The sequence below is a fragment of the Thalassophryne amazonica genome, chromosome 15, assembly GCF_902500255.1.
Source record: "Thalassophryne amazonica chromosome 15, fThaAma1.1, whole genome shotgun sequence".
NCBI classification, from domain to species: domain Eukaryota; kingdom Metazoa; phylum Chordata; class Actinopteri; order Batrachoidiformes; family Batrachoididae; genus Thalassophryne; species Thalassophryne amazonica.
In genome coordinates, this window is record NC_047117.1 from 86,455,941 (window position 1) to 86,471,945 (window position 16,005).

At 38.9% G+C, this 16,005-nt stretch overlaps 1 protein-coding gene across 1 annotated transcript; it reads right to left on the minus strand.

Moving 5' to 3' along the window:
• Positions 1 to 1,920: 1,920 nt before the first annotated feature.
• LOC117526264 (CD209 antigen-like protein E) lies at positions 1,921 to 13,935 on the minus strand. The gene is made up of 6 exons (XM_034188320.1): positions 13,638 to 13,935; positions 5,712 to 5,798; positions 5,588 to 5,632; positions 5,367 to 5,509; positions 2,328 to 2,434; positions 1,921 to 2,238 (listed from the first exon to the last, which is right to left on the minus strand). The coding sequence occupies exons 1-6, from the start codon at positions 13,834 to 13,836 to the stop codon at positions 2,091 to 2,093; spliced, it is 729 nt and encodes a 242-aa protein (XP_034044211.1). The 5' UTR covers positions 13,837 to 13,935; the 3' UTR covers positions 1,921 to 2,090.
• Between the last annotated feature and the right edge of the window lie 2,070 nt (positions 13,936 to 16,005).

Genomic DNA, 16,005 nt, shown 5'->3' on the forward strand with positions numbered 1-16,005 from the left:
TAGAAAAGGAGTAACCCAGCGGTCATATTTGGGTTTTTAAAAACCGGAATATGAGCATATTCGGGTTTTTGCGGGTGTTTACATGGCCGTGCGCAACCAGGTTATTGCTAATATTCCGGTTATGAAAGGGTTATTGGCTGCATTTAAACATATTCAATGTGACGCCCTGTTGGACTGATTGTCCATGTTAAACTTGAACCTTGCAGACTGTCATTCACAGTCTTATGACAATGACAGTAACATCATGGGTCATAAACAAAGTGTCCAAGCAAGAATTTTACATCTTCTTGAGAAGGCCCTGTCATGCAGCAGTCACATCCTGAAACTGGTTGTGGCAGATGCATCAAAATCCTCAGTGATATCTATCTCCATTTTTGGTGTTCTCCAGAGGATGTACAATCTTTTCAGTTCCTCTGTTCAACACTAGGCAATTTTACATCGGCATGTAAAACAGGTAACAATAAAATCTCTCTCATTGACCAGATGGGAAGCCAGGACTGACAGTGTCAAAGTCATCCATTACCACCTATCAGACATTATACAGGCACTGTCTGCTCTTCAAACCGTCTCGGTGCAGAAAAAGGACTCAGAAACACTGTCAACACCAACCAGAATAAAAAAAGAGCTCTTGTCATAGAGTTTTGTGCACCATAATATAGTACAACATAGTGTTAAATCCTCCAGTTCTTATTTTAATACTGTCCCTTACAAAGAACAAAATCGATATATTTCTCAGTTTGAATTTATTGAAAGTCACGCTGAAATACAGGTCCGGGTCCCCAAGGACACAGCTTCTGAGAGACCCGAACATAGCCCACATTCAGATATGCCTTTGTTATTCTTTTTGTGTTTTCCTGACAAGCCCCCGATTATCTCCCTGTGTTCAGTATTTGTCAATAAATGTGTGCGTTAAGTTGTGAATGTCATACGCTATCCGCTGCGGCGCACCTCAGCATTCATTAATAGTGTAGCTCAGTTACATGGTGTATTGTATTCAGCCTTTATCTGACCCCAGGTGACCGTGGCTATCTGTTAAGAATGTGGGTGATGACCCTTCTAATGAACCCCAACACCAACCATGAGGTGATACAATGAACTCCATTCCTGCATTTGGACCGTAGTGGAGAGGGCAATCAGGCTGCTGAAGGGGCTGCGGCATGCTTGGACAGGTCGGGGGTTCTGCTGTACCGGCGTGAGAAGATGTACCGCATTGTGATGGCAATCTCCACAACGTGGCACACTGCCACAGTATGCCACTGCCAGAGCCGAACATGCCCCCCCCCACCAGAGGAACCGGATGCTGGACCTGTCAACTTCAATCCACCCCTGGAAGCCATATGGGCCAAGCAGCAAGTGATTCCAACCATATAAAGAGGCAAGGACAGAATTCACTTAATCACAAGTGCATTTATTGCTGTACTGATATTAGTTGTACTAAGGACATTAATCATTTGATCCAGATGATCGTTGATGCTACCGATTGCTCTCACAATTTCCTATTGTGATTCCAACACAGCTCGGGTGAGGATACGGCCAGTCGGGCGGACGTCAGCAGTTGGCATATTTATTCTGGTTGACAGGGTACCAAATAAAATATCCCTGTGTGTCTCCACCTTCATGTACTAGTATCACTAGGTCACACTCTGTAAAATATATTTTCTTTGCTCGTGGAATGATCAGACAGAGAGGGGAATCCAAGGTCTCGGGGCCTATTTAAATAAATTTGCATGTTTAAATGGTGGCGTGGACAAGGAGGAGTTTGGTACTTCTGCATCTGCACTCAATTCCACGTTGTACAACTACAAAAGGAACGTGCTTGGGTCCATGCATACACACACTTTGATACATCTGACTTTTTTATGCATAGGACAATTTCTGGGTTTTACCGTATGCCTTGTTTCAGTAGGAAATCCAGGCTATGTCTTTGTGTAAGAGGTCCCAGGTGACCACCAATAGTTGCTGTCCTTGTTTTACTCTGGTGTGACTGCAGCTTTGAGCAGGATGTTCTAAACATACTAAAAGTTCTACAGTTTTACTGAATGAAAATCAGTGGCTTTATTAACAATAAAACAAGAAACAGTCACATTATGTTAGGAGTCAATGAGTTTTTCGCAGATCCAATGGTTCCATTTTGTGCATTTCTCATCATTCCAGTTGTTCAGTTGTGAGTACCTATATGTGTAGACACAATCCTTATTTGTTCCAAAGGTACCACTGGGCTGTCTTTGACCCCAAAATCTGTTAAAAGACAAACAGTCCAATGACAGGTCATCACTTCAACCTGACTTAACTGACGATCAAATAACAAAAGAAAAAAAAAGTCTCACGATGTGTTGCTCAAAACCGTCCCATCTACCCACTTCCAGACTCCTTCCTCATCTTGGTCACTCAGTCCGATCCACCAGTACATGGGATTTAAGGAATTGATGAATTCCTGTTGAAATGTTTAAAAGTTAGCAAGCTGATAAACGTCGACTCTTTTGTCCCTCAGGCCATCATACTGTACAACTCCTCACTCAGGAGGAGGAAGAGTAACAGTAAGACAGAGGACGGGAAGGAGAGGAACAGTAGTAGCAAGTAAACCAGTAGCAAATGGTATTTCTGGAATTTATATTTGTGTATTTATATTTATATTTGCTTTTTGGGACGTGCTGCCCAACTTCCAGAAGTCTACAAAGCACACTTTTCTGTTGAAAAGACATTTAAAAATACATCTACACCCACAGTTGAAAACACATTCAAAAATGCACCAAATTTGTAGATTATTTGTAGACGTTTAGTCAACATTCAGTTTTAAACCATTTTTTACTGGAATTTTGAAGAGTCATATTTTTCAACCTGTACAATGAGTAAATTATAGCCAATCACAATTTTCAAGCCTAGCTGACAAGTAGCATCCAAATATATCCAAAACTTACATGGATTTTCTACTTTTCTTCAGCGGGTAAGCTCAACTCGACTGGTGAGGTATGCATGCGCAGTTGCTCGTTCGAGCTCATCTCGACAGGATGCAGTCACCCGTCGAGATGATCTCCACTACTGAACAAAACCCACATAAGTTTTTGTCTTTACATAAAAATACAGTAATAAGTGTATTTTCATTATAAGAAAGTAGAGACTTGCATGTACACGTGGCCTTTAAAGCAAAATATTGTCCTTAGATGACGGGGAGCTCAGCTCGACGGGGAGATCATCTCGACACACTTAACTGTCGATTTGCGCTACGGGGAGATCAACTCAACGGGGAGATCATCTCGACAGAACACCGGATCTGAACAGGGTTTGAAAAATATAAACATCCGTGCACTTAATTAAGGAAATACGCTACTCACTTTCCTCGATTTGGCGAGTGTCAGTGCTGAACTTTATTTTGTACCTCTGTTGCGACTGGGAACATCCAGACTGCTGTGTCCAGTACATGGGGGGTTTTTAATAGGAATACATTGTGATGGAGCGGGATGCTTTGCCCAATGTGTGATACAAAATCCAGTATATACGGTGTTTATTACATTTAAAACTATTCAAAAACATTGGGACTTTTGTAGTCATAGTCAGGTCAATATATGAAAAATTTTGCCTCAACCCTAAAAAAATTGCAACAAATGCTTTTATTGTTTTAAGTGCTTCTATGGATCACTGGCATCTCCAGAAAAAAAAGTCTCCTAAAATTGGACTCTGGGATCTTGTTTAATTTGCATAATTTCTAGATGGCAGATCCCTAAATTTTCAATGTACAGAAAACTTTTTATGCTTCAATTTAGACCCACCAAAGTACCAAATAAGCATAATTAAAATGTCATATGACGTCACAGTGACGTAGAAATGACGTACGTATGTGATGACGTTAGAGTTCCTTTTTGATCAAAATGCAACAATTCAAAGTTTTCAGTCTTTCTAATATGTGTTTGCCTTTCAGGTATATCTAATAATGAGTTCAAGTGAAAGTGAGTCTGAGGGAGAGGTTTGTCCCATCTGCAAAAACGGATTTGATGATGATGCTGCCTGCAATATTTCCACACTCTTCCCGAAAGGAACCGAGATGATCAATGATTGCAGCAGGATACGAGCTCAGGAAGATGTTCTTGCACGAGCAGGTCAACGAGTCCATAAACTGTGTTGCAATACATGGAATAATGCAAAAGAAATTGAAAGAGACCTTCAAAAAGACCAGGGAACAGGTTCACCAGTTAAAAAGAAGTGCTAGAGTTAACATGGGGTCATACAACAGAAGAACAGACTGCCTTTTAGTGGTCGGACAGTTGTTAAGGGCAGTTTCCATTCCATTATTATTTCCGTGCTATTATAATTTTGTCTCACTCTGCTAAAAACTCTTGCTGTATTTTTGGTTTTGGTTGTTACTTTGGATTTTGTCACTTTGTGAAAGACTCTTGCTGCAATTTTGGATTTTGTCACCGGGGACTGTGTTCACACTGCTACCTTCATTATCACCTGGAAAATAAAACCGCTTGTTGTTTCACTAACCTTTCTGTGTCTGCAGCCTGCATCGGGGTCCAACCTTTGTCTCTTTAGTGATTTAAACCACAACAACAATGGAAATAAGTGTTTTCACTTTCTTGGGTCATCCATGTATTTTTTAACATATTTACAATTATATGCACTTACATTGAACTTACTAAATAAATTCACGCACTCTCACTCACGCTTTTAATATCAAGATGATTTACTGGCCCCTGCTGGAAATGCAGGTGAGACAAAAATGTAATTAGCAACATTAGGTAACATTCACAGCTTCTCCAAAACTATTAGTCCCATCAGCGTTCCATTTTGGTGGTGTTCATCATCCTTGACCCAAAATACATAAGCATGCCAAACAGCAAATGTCAGCTGTGCTCTCTTTGTTCCCAATCGAAGTTGCTTGCACGCACACATGCACAGCTGTTTGTCTTTACTGCATGCAGGTGATTCTAATTTTACACACAAACACGATGGAGTGCAAACAATACACATATAGTACTCACTCATGGTAACAGCAACATAACTTAACGAAAGTGACTAAACCAATGGAAATACAAAATCACAATAAATCGCTAACACTAACAACACTGTTAAATTAACATGAACAACAATAACATTTTAAACCCCAAAATCCCAATCTCCCATGGTGCATTGCAGCACAACATCCATTGTTTATTGGTTAGCTAAAATTTCTAATTTCTCCAAAAATATTAGTCCAATCAACTTTCTGGTTTTGCAGCATTCATCCTTGACCCAGAATACATAAGCATGCCAAATGGCAAATGTCAGCGCTCCCCGATTTTTACGTGATCAGAGCCATACACACACACACACACATACACAAAGTAGTAAATATAATAGTTTTTAACTGTAAAAGTGCTTTCTTGTACCTGCTCTTCCTTGCTATTTATGATGACCAAATCCGCGTCTCTGTCTTTACAAGCCTGTCTGCTGTCCTCCCAGCTCTTTTTTTCTGAAGATACGTAGTAAAAACTGTTGCTGAATGATGAACATCCGTTCCTACAGAAAGAACCTGCTGGCACAAGTTTGGTTTAGTCAGTTTTCTAAAATGTCCACATATTAAACCCAAACAGAAAATGGAAACACTCACGGAGCTCGACCAAAGTCTTGCTGAAAGTCTGTGCTTTGTTTCTGCCTGTGCAGAGAAAAGATTCACATATTATTGAGCTCCCAAAGAAAAGCTACATCACTTGTACAAAATTTCGTTTTCTTACACACAAGTCCAAAGCCGACAAGGGCTCCTGTAAGCAGAAGACAAAGCAGCCCCAAACACACAGCAGTGGACCTGCAGGCCGTCCTCCCTGGATCAGGAAAATTAAAAAAAATAAAGGAAATGTATTATTTCTGCAACATTTCAAATATATTTAAAAGGAACATGCAGCAGCTTATTGTACATAATGTCAGTAGTTATGTTCAACCATTACCTGACTTGTAAAAAGAATACTATAAGATAAGATTATAGCATCAACTTTGTTTAACCTGAACAAAATTATTTGTGTGTAATTGTGTAACTGTCACACATACAAATAATATCCATATTTATTTCACTCTATGAAAGTATTTAGTTATTATTTGATAAGAATAGATATTTTATTATTAAATTTTTTCTCGACTACTGCAAGCTGACCATTTGAATTTTTCAATAAATTCCCACAGCAATGCAAATTAAGTGTCTTGTCCAAGGACACAGGTAGCACGAGCAGGATTCAAACCCCAGTGTATATTTGTAGGCCAGCTCCTCATTGCTTTTAAATACAATGGCAAGTTCAGGAAAACCAAATGGTTGTTTGTTTTTGAAAATGCCAAACGGTGGGTGACAAGAATGGCCAGATTACCAGCTGTATGAAAACTGGACTCAGTTTGATAGGCCGTCCATTATGCACTCAGAAAAACCAACATGGGTGTTGTTTGTTTTTATGTTACATGAACCTATGTCTAACATGTAGCTTCTACGATACCATATCAAGTTTTATGGGTGAACACATTCAAATCCTGTAGTTTTAATATAACATAAAATAACTTAAAATCTAACTTGCTCAGTGAACATAATAAAATTATGGAAGGTATTTCCACCCAAGTAAAATGTGTTAACATAGCCAGAAACAATTTTGCTGTGTGACCTAAATATAAATTTGTTGGGTCAACATGATGAATTTGTGTTACTGTTACTTAATTACATTGGTTCAGGTCAACTAAATTTGTAAGAGTAAATGTAACCAAAAAAAACAAAAAGCAAGTCCCTTTGGCTGCTCGCTTGTTTGCACTCGGGGTCGCCACAGCAAATCCAAGGTGGATCTGCATAAGTGCTGATCCAATACAGCAAAGTTAAGTTGACATGTAACTATACCATTTTAAAAATAGTTGTAACTACCCAAATAATTTACAGTACCTCATATCAAACGCGTTTGAATGGCCCAAGGACATTATATCAGTGTGTTACATTTACCCTTACAGGGCAGGGGTGGTGGCCAAGTGGTTAGTGAGCTTGGTTTCAGTATGGAAGGTTCCCTGTTCAAACCCCACCCCTGCCACATTTCTCCAAGTATTGTGGAGTTGTGTCAGGAAAGCCATCTGATGTAAAACCTGTACCAATTCAACGTTTTTTTATTTTTGTTACATTTACCCTTACAAATCTAGTTGGCCTGAACCATGGTAAATGAGTAACAGTAACTTAAATTCATCATGTTGACCCAACAAATTTACACTTAGATCACTCAGCAAAATTGTTTCTAACCACCTTCCATAATTTTATTATGTTCACTGAGTTATTTATTTGTGTGTGTGTGTGTGTGTGTGTGTGTGTGTGTGTGTGTGTGTGTGTGTGTGTGTGTGTGTGTGTGTGTGTGTGTGTGTGTGTGTGTGTGTGTGTGTTTGCTGCTGAGCCATCAGTTTGTGGGCCTGGAATGATGGATTTTTTTTTTTTTTTTCTTGGCAAGTTGTGTTCTGTAAAAGCAGAACTTGCCAAGGAAACTCTTGGTTCCAGTTTCAATCTATTAGTCATGAATGTAGCTTGCTTCTGCACATCAGTGTTTAAGAACCCAATTCATGATTTTTTTTAACCTCCTCACTCATTACTCACTAATAATGTTAGTGACTTTTGGTGGCACTGTATTGAGGTCAAAAGGATTTTGGTTTTGACCTATGATCTCAAGAACCTCCTGCACTTCCTTTTACTCACAACCTAATCTACTCTTTAGCTTTTCTTCATGGGTTTGTCTTGAAGATGGTGTTTTTCGGCACTATGACTGTAGAGTATCTGAGAATGCTGCTGTCTCACGGTGGGTCATCAGAGCATCAGAGCATGTTTCCTTTCCTTTTAATCTTGACATGCCCTTGTGCTTTTCCTTCCTTATTGATGTCATTTGCAAAGTGTGACCAATGCTGACAGTATCCAGAGGCTGGTTCACAACAGTATCAGCGCAAAAATGACCTCAGGCCATATCATGATCATATTTAATATTTGTAACTATTTACGTTGTCAAAACGAAATCCACTACATTTAATGAACGTCTGGTGATTTTGACACCTTTATGATTCATATGTCCTAAAAAAAGACTCCTGCATGCTTTATTGAGGTTTGTATGACTAACATATGTGCGTAGTGTCAAACCATCTTTCCTCACGTTTTAATTTGTCTTTTTAACAACGGAACAGGTCTCAGCCTCATCGTATCTAAATTCTGGCTTTGTTCGTGAAGAACAGGGTTAGCTGCCGGTAATCACATCAGTACCCTTTCTAATTCTCTCTTGATCTACTGTTAGTGAAAATAATGTCTTAGATGCTGGTAGTTCTGTCCGATTGATTCTGTTCTCTTTCTGTCTCTTTGAGGCATTATGGCTGTGACTGGATCGACCATAGAACGTATGGAGCCACATGATGAATGTTTGGACGGAGTGCTACCTGCACCGTTTGGTCTGGATTTATGCAAACTATTCCACTGGGTAGTTTCGGAGGCTTGGACTTTGTTGGGACAATATAATTATTGACTTTCATACAACATGCGGCTCCACCGCTGATCTGCTGTGGCAATCCCAAGTGAAAACAGCAACAGAAATCAATCATGGATCTGGTGGAGGAGGTGAAGGCATTACGGCTCCAGAATGCCGAGAAAGACCGGCATCTGGTGCAGCTGGAAAACAGAGTGGCTGAATTGGAGCAGTACACCAGAATTAACGACGTCATCATCACAGGTCTTCACATCAAACCACGGTCCTACGCACGGGCGGTAACAGATGAGAGCGGAGGGGAGCCCAGTGAACAGGAGGTCAGCTCTGTGGAAAAACAGGTTGCTGATTTCCTCCTATCTAAAGGTATAGAAATGGATTTAAATAACATTGAAGCGTGCCACCCTCTGCCCCGGAGAAATGACGGTGATAAACGAACCGTCATCATGAGATTCATCAACAGAAAACACAAAACAGCACTGTTAAAACAAGGAAGAAAACTGAAAGGGACAAACGTATTCATCAATGAACATCTCACCAAACGGAATGCCGACATCGCCAGGAAAGCACGCTTCTTGAAGAAACAGGGAAAAATCCAGCACACATGGACTTCAAACTGTAAAATATTCATCAAACTGAACAGATCACCAGAACAAGCAAAAGTCATGGCAATAAGGAACATCGAGGAGCTGGACAAATATGAACAATAGTGTTTCTTAAAGCGAGGATCTGGACAAATATGACCAATAAGGTATGAGGACACAAACACATCACAACACCATGACACAGACCAGAGGAACCTATTCATCTACTACCTATTCATCTACATCTGGAGACAAGAAGGATATAACTCAAAGGATTGCTGATCATGGAAAAGTAGAACTGAGAACATTTAAATACACAGACCACAATGTACTGGACTTGGAGCACGATATAGACCCGGACAATAATTTCTTCTCAAATATCAATGACAGTTGTTGCTATTATACAGATGAACAGTTTAATCGGATCATTAAAACGGATAACAAATTATCAATAATCCATTTCAACAGCAGAAGTCTATATGCAAACTTTAACAACATTAAAGAATATTTAAGTCAGTTTTAAAAAATATTTAACATAATTGCTATATCAGAAACATGGATCAATGAAGATAAAGGAATGGATTTTGAACTGGATGGATATGAATTTAATTGTGTAAACAGAAAAAATAAGAGTGGAGGAGGAGTGGCTGTGTATGTGGATAAGAACATGGATTATAAAATAGTAGACAATATGACAACTGTGATTGATAACTTATTAGAATGTATAACTATTGAAATATGTGAAGAAAAAAGCAAAAATGTATTAGTCAGCTGTATATATAGAGCACCAGGATCTTGTATTGAAACATTCACTGACTGTATGGGAAAAATGTTCTCAAAAACTAATCAAAAAACTGTGTTCATTTGTGGTGACTTAAATATTGATCTGCTCAATCCAAATAAGCATAAAATAACAGATGAATTTATCAGTATAATGTACAGTATGAGTTTATATCCAAAAATCACCAGGCCAAGCAGAATTACATCCCATAGTGCCACCTTAATTGATAATATATTCAGCAATGATATTGAGAATAACACTGTGAGTGGATTATTAATCAATGACATTAGTGATCATCTACCAGTTTTCATCGTTTATAATAGAAACCATCGGCGGAATCAGCCAGAGGAGAAAATAAAATACAGGCGAGTGCGGACAGAGGAAAACATGAACACACTAAAGAAGGATTTACAGGAGCAAAACTGGGAAAAGGTATACAGTGAAAGTGATGTTGATAGTGCATATGAAACTTTTTTACAAATATTTACATCATTATATGATAAAAATTGTCCAATTAAACAAGACTACAGAAAACAAAAAATCCAAGCTCGACCATGGATGACGAAAGGGTTACAAAATGCATGTAATAAGAAAAATACACTGTATAGAGAATTCATAAAACTAAAGACTAAAGAGGCAGAAAATAGATATAAGAAATACAAAAATAGATTAACTAATATTATACGGGTATGTAGGAAGGAATATTATAGTAACATATTATATAATAACAAAAACAATATTAAAGGAATATGGGATATATTAAATAGCATTATCAAAAATGGTAATAAAAAACAGAGTTACCCTCAGTATTTCATTGATAATAATGTCAAGAAGGAAAATAAGGATGAGGTAGTCAACGGTTTTAATAATTTTTTTGTAAATATTGGACCAAGCTTGGCAGAAAAAATTCCCGATTCCCAACCTGAGGATTGGGATAATAATCTCATAGAAAGAAATCCCTGTTCAATGTTCCTCACAGCAGTGGATGGAAATGAAATTATAGACATTGTGAATAATTGTAAATATAAAACATCTACCGATTTAAATGAAATTGATATGGTGGTGGTAAAACAGGTCATTGAATGGATTGTAGAACCATTAACATACATCTGTAACTTATCATTTCAAACCGGTAAATTTCCCAATCAAATGAAAATAGCTAAGGTTGTGCCGCTGTATAAGACTGGGGATAGACACCACTTCACAAATTATAGACCTGTTTCTTTGCTTCCACAATTTTCCAAATTATTAGAAAAGTTATTCAATAATAGACTAGACAAATTCATAAATAAACATAAATTACTTACTGATAGTCAATATGGATTCAGAGCACATAGTTCAACATCACTTGCATTAATAGAATCAGTTGAGGAGATTACAAACGCCATAGACCACAAATTACATTCAGTTGGAATATTTATAGACCTTAAAAAGGCTTTTGATACAATTAATCATGACATATTAATCAATAAACTTGAACAGTATGGGATTAGGGGGTTGGTGTTGCACTGGGTGAGAAGCTACTTAAGTAACAGAAAACAGTTTGTGAAGTTGGGGGAATATACATCATCATGCTTGGACAATGCTTGTGGCGTCCCACAGGGGTCAGTATTGGGTCCAAAACTGTTTCTAATTTATATAAATGATATTGTCAATGTTTCCAAAATATTAAAATTAGTATTATTTGCAGATGACACAAGCATTTTTTGTTCAGGGGGGGATTTGCAGGAGTTACTGAGGAGGATCAGTATAGAAATGGGAAAATTGAAAATATGGTTTGACAGAAATAAATTATCATTAAACTTAAGTAAAACAAAATACATGTTATTTGGCTATTGTAATACAGACATACAGGTTCAGTTACAAGTCGAGGGGGTAGATATTGAAAGGGTACATGAAAATAAGTTTCTGGGGGTGATAATAGATGATAAGATAAACTGGAAGACTCATATAAAACATATACAAAGTAAACTGTCAAGAAGCATTTCAGTTCTAAACAAAGCGAAACATATTCTGGACCACAACTCACTCTGCATTCTTTACTGCTCACTGGTTTTACCATATTTACAGTACTGTGCAGAGGTATGGGGTAATACTTATAAAGGTACAACACAATCACTATCAGTAATGCAGAAAAGAGCTATAAGAATTATTCATAATACTGGCTATAGAGATCATACAAATCCACTATTTTTACAATCCAAATTCTTAAAATTCACAGACTTGGTTCATTTTCAAACAGTACAAATTGTGTATAAAGCAATAAACAATTTACTTCCAGCAAATATTAAAAATATGTTTTTTAACAGATCAGGGGATTACAGTCTGAGGGGGAAATTTAATTTAAAGCATCAGTGGGCACGAACAACATTAAAAGGTTTCTGTATTTCTGTCTGTGGGGTGAGGATGTGGAACAGATTGGGAGTGGGGCTCAAGCAATGTCCAAGCATGAACCAGTTCAAACAGCGGTACAAAAATATGTTTTTTTCTGGGTATAGGGAGGAGGAAGGGTAATGAGGGTTAGGGTGTTTTTGTTTTTTGTTTCGGCTTGTAAACATATAGTATTTTGTATGTAAGTAGGTATGTGTAGGTGTATATTTATGTTTGTGTATATATATGTGTATATATGTATATGTGTATGTATGTTGATGTGTATATGTATGTGTATGTGTATATATATGTATATATATATATATATTGATATCGGTTTAGGTGTGTAGGAATTTATGTGTATATGTGGCAAAGGGTATTAATGGTTGTGGGGAAGAAGGGGTAGGGATAAATAAGCTGATGCTTCACCCTACCCCTTTTCGGACATGTTGGGTACACAGTAGGAACTTTTTTGTTGTTGTCTTTACTGATCTATCTTGTAATTGTTGTTGTATCAAATGTTCGAAATAAACAGTTTTCATTCATTCATTCATTCAAAACGAGGGAGCAACCGAAGGAACTTTTAATGAGTTGATGGTGCCACTTGCACCCTAATAATTTTTTGGTTGTTTTTATTTTTTCTTGTCTGTTTTTGTTGTTGTTTGTTTTTTTTTTTTTATTGTCTCTGTTACTTGGTAGAATGGCCTAAGCAGTGGGTCGCCCCTCTGAGTCTGGTCTGCTTGAGGTTTCTTCCTCAAAAACACCGGAGGGAGTTTTTCCTTACCACTGTTACTGTGTGCTTCCTCAAGGGGGTCGGTAAGGTCGGACCTTACCCGTGTGAAGCACCCTGAAGCAGCTCTGTTGTTGTGATTTGGCACTATATAAATAAACTATATTGAAATTGAATTGATTATCAAGACGCTTAACCCCCCCCCCAGGGACCAAAGCAAGCCAAAAAGTCGCTGCAGCAGTATAAGTGGTTGCTGGGATTCACATCATTGGCACCGTCGGCCCAAATACAAAATGTAATCCAACGTGGTTTCTGAGATATAGCTCCAGTCCAGACAGACCAACATGCACATGATCATTTTTAATATCTGCTAGTGGACCTCTCACCTGCTTACAGACATTAACACAAAATCAACAGTTTCGTTGGTTTACGTAGTCATAAAGAAACTCCCCTGCTGGCTACGTTCGACACAGTCACAATGAACATGTGGTATTGATGGTCCAGTATGTGGTGACAGGAAGTTGATCAATGTGTATTTTAGTCATAAATGTGACCTGATTTGGGTCAAAATAGTTTGTGATTTACACAATCAACACTCTTCTGATATCTTTATCTAATTTTTCTACTAATCCTGAGGTTTTGGACTTGGTTCAGCTCAGCTTTGTCCATGTTAACGCTGTTGTCCACATTGGTGGACCGTCCAGTAGTCGACTGTGTCTTGTCTTACTCACCACACGGCTGATACGATGGTTTCTGTGCTCCTGCTTTCTCACTGTTTAATCCGGAGTCTTGGTTTAGGTAGTTGTCTGCACTGTCGTATATGATGACAATCTTCTCCTCTGCTTCATCGGCCTGTTTAACCGTACTTAATCCTATTTCCTCCACCTGCAAGCTTCCTTTAGGGTCATTGTCATAAATACACTCAGACATCTTCAGGCTTGAGTCTTCATACCTCCAAGCGTGGCACAGCGCTCACTGCTCACTGACTGGTACAAACATCCACACTTCTCCATTTGGTTTGTTTCACTTTCTCCATGTGCTGTCGTCACTGACTCACACTTTTTGTTAATGGGAAATTACTTCACCAGTATTTTTGTGATATCCAAAAAAACAAACAAACAAAAAAAAACTAAAGTGAAACTATTATGAAACCACAAAAGTTATTATTCTTGGTGCATATGTTTCGCCGTTCGTCGCTTATTGCTGTACATTTTCTGAAAAACAGATGTATCAGTCGGGTCAGTGTGTTCTGGGAGTGCTTTCTGCAGTTTAGCACAGAAGCTGACTGATTTCTGTGTCATAACTCCTGTTGTGTATGGCTGATTGTTACGAAACCTGAATGTTAAATAACCCAAACCCTAAGAATCCTGCTGATTTTAAGGTTAGAAAGGCCAAGGTGAAGGTAACTGAAAGCATTTGAAGTGTTTGACACGATGGATCACCATATTCCACTTGATAGGCTTTTGGTATTACTAGTGAAGCAGCAGGACCTTCGTGGCCGGGACGACGGTGGGGGATCGAACCCACACGGCTCGCACCAAAAGACCGTTCCTCTACCAGGTCAGCCAAAGGGGAACTGCCCGTTAGCCAAGCTAGCGGGAACGTCTTTTCAATTGGGACCCGGGACTTTCATCCCGCTACACTAGGAATGCCCTTGCATGGTTGACATCATACCTGACCAGTCATTCTCACTGTGTTTTGTACAATAACACTACCACTAATCTTGGTGACGTGAAATCTGGGGTTCCAAAGGGGTCCATCTTAGGCTCCCTGTTTTTCTCCCTTTATGTAGCACCCCTTGGGCACATATGCGGCGTTTTGTGATTACCTTTCATTGCTATGCTGATGACACTCTGTTATACATGCCGATAACTGCTGGCAATCTCATCCACATAAAGTCCTTAGAAGATTGCCTTGCATCAGTGAAAAGCTGAATGTCCGGCAATTTCCTACTTTTAAACTCTGACAAGACTGAAATGATGGTTCTTGGTCCCGTGAGAAATCTGCATCAATTTGACCAGCTACGCTCAGCCTAGGCTCATGTGTCATATATCACACTGACAAAGTAAGGAACCTTGGGATAATTTTTGATCCTACGTTGTCCTTTGACCTCCACATTAGAAATATTACGAGGACTGCTTTCTTCCACCTGCTAGATATAGCAATGATTCATCCCATCCTGTCTATGGCTGATGCTGAGACCCTGATCCATGCATTTGTCTCTTCTAGATTGAACTACTGCAATGTTCTATTTTCTGGTTTACTTCAGTCCAGCATTAGGGGTCTCCTATTGGTTCAAAATGCTTCTGCCAGACTTTTGACAGGAAGCAGAAAGTTTGACCACATTACACCCATTTTGGCATCCCTCCACTGGCTTCCTGTCCCAGTGAGATCAGATTTTAAGGTTCTGTTACTAACCTATAAAATTGTTCACGGACTAGCCCCTCCCTACTTAGCTGACCTAAATAAACCCTATGTACCAGCCCAGGCTTTGCGTTCTCAAGGTGCAGGACTACTTAGTGTCCCTAGGGTGAATAAAAAGTCTGTGGGTCATAGAGCTTTCTCTTATCCTGCCCCTGTTCTGTGGAATGAGTCCCTGTGTCAATAAAACAGTCAGATTCTGTGCAGACTTTCAATCCAGACTTAAGACACACTTATTTTCCCTTTCGTATGGCTAGCATACTGGCATATTATGGTACTGTGCTTTCTACCCTTTTAAATTCATTTTATTACTGGCCTCAACTTTATCTAAATTCTGGGTCTTTTAGTGAAGCTTAGGGCTAGTGGCCGGCAATCACTTTAGTATTTCTTCTGTTTTTCTTGTTGCATAATGCTGACAAATTACACTGCATTTGTTGTCTTTCTGCCGCCTGATTCTGTTTTTTCTCTCTGTTTGAGTTGCGGCTCCATCCAGAAGTGGGAGTGGGCATCTTCTTCTGCAGGTCGCCTGTCATGGACACCAGCATGAACTCCCAAAAATTTCCTGTATATTTATATTGTCAACTGTGTCAGTAGCATGACCCAGGAAGAGGGTCACCCCTTGGAGTCTGGTCTGCTGGAGGTTTCTTCCTCAAATCATCAGAGGGAGTTTTTTCCTTA

Coding starts and splice junctions, on each gene's coding strand:
- LOC117526264 (XM_034188320.1), bottom strand. CDS start 13,836: ATGTCTGAGTGTATTTATGACAATGACCCTAAAGGAAGCTTGCAGGTG. Junction 5,633..5,711: donor TGTCGGCTTTGGACTTGTGT/GTAAGAAAACGA, acceptor TTCTCTGCACAG/GCAGAAACAAAGCACAGACT. Junction 5,510..5,587: donor CAAGACTTTGGTCGAGCTCC/GTGAGTGTTTCC, acceptor TTGTGCCAGCAG/GTTCTTTCTGTAGGAACGGA.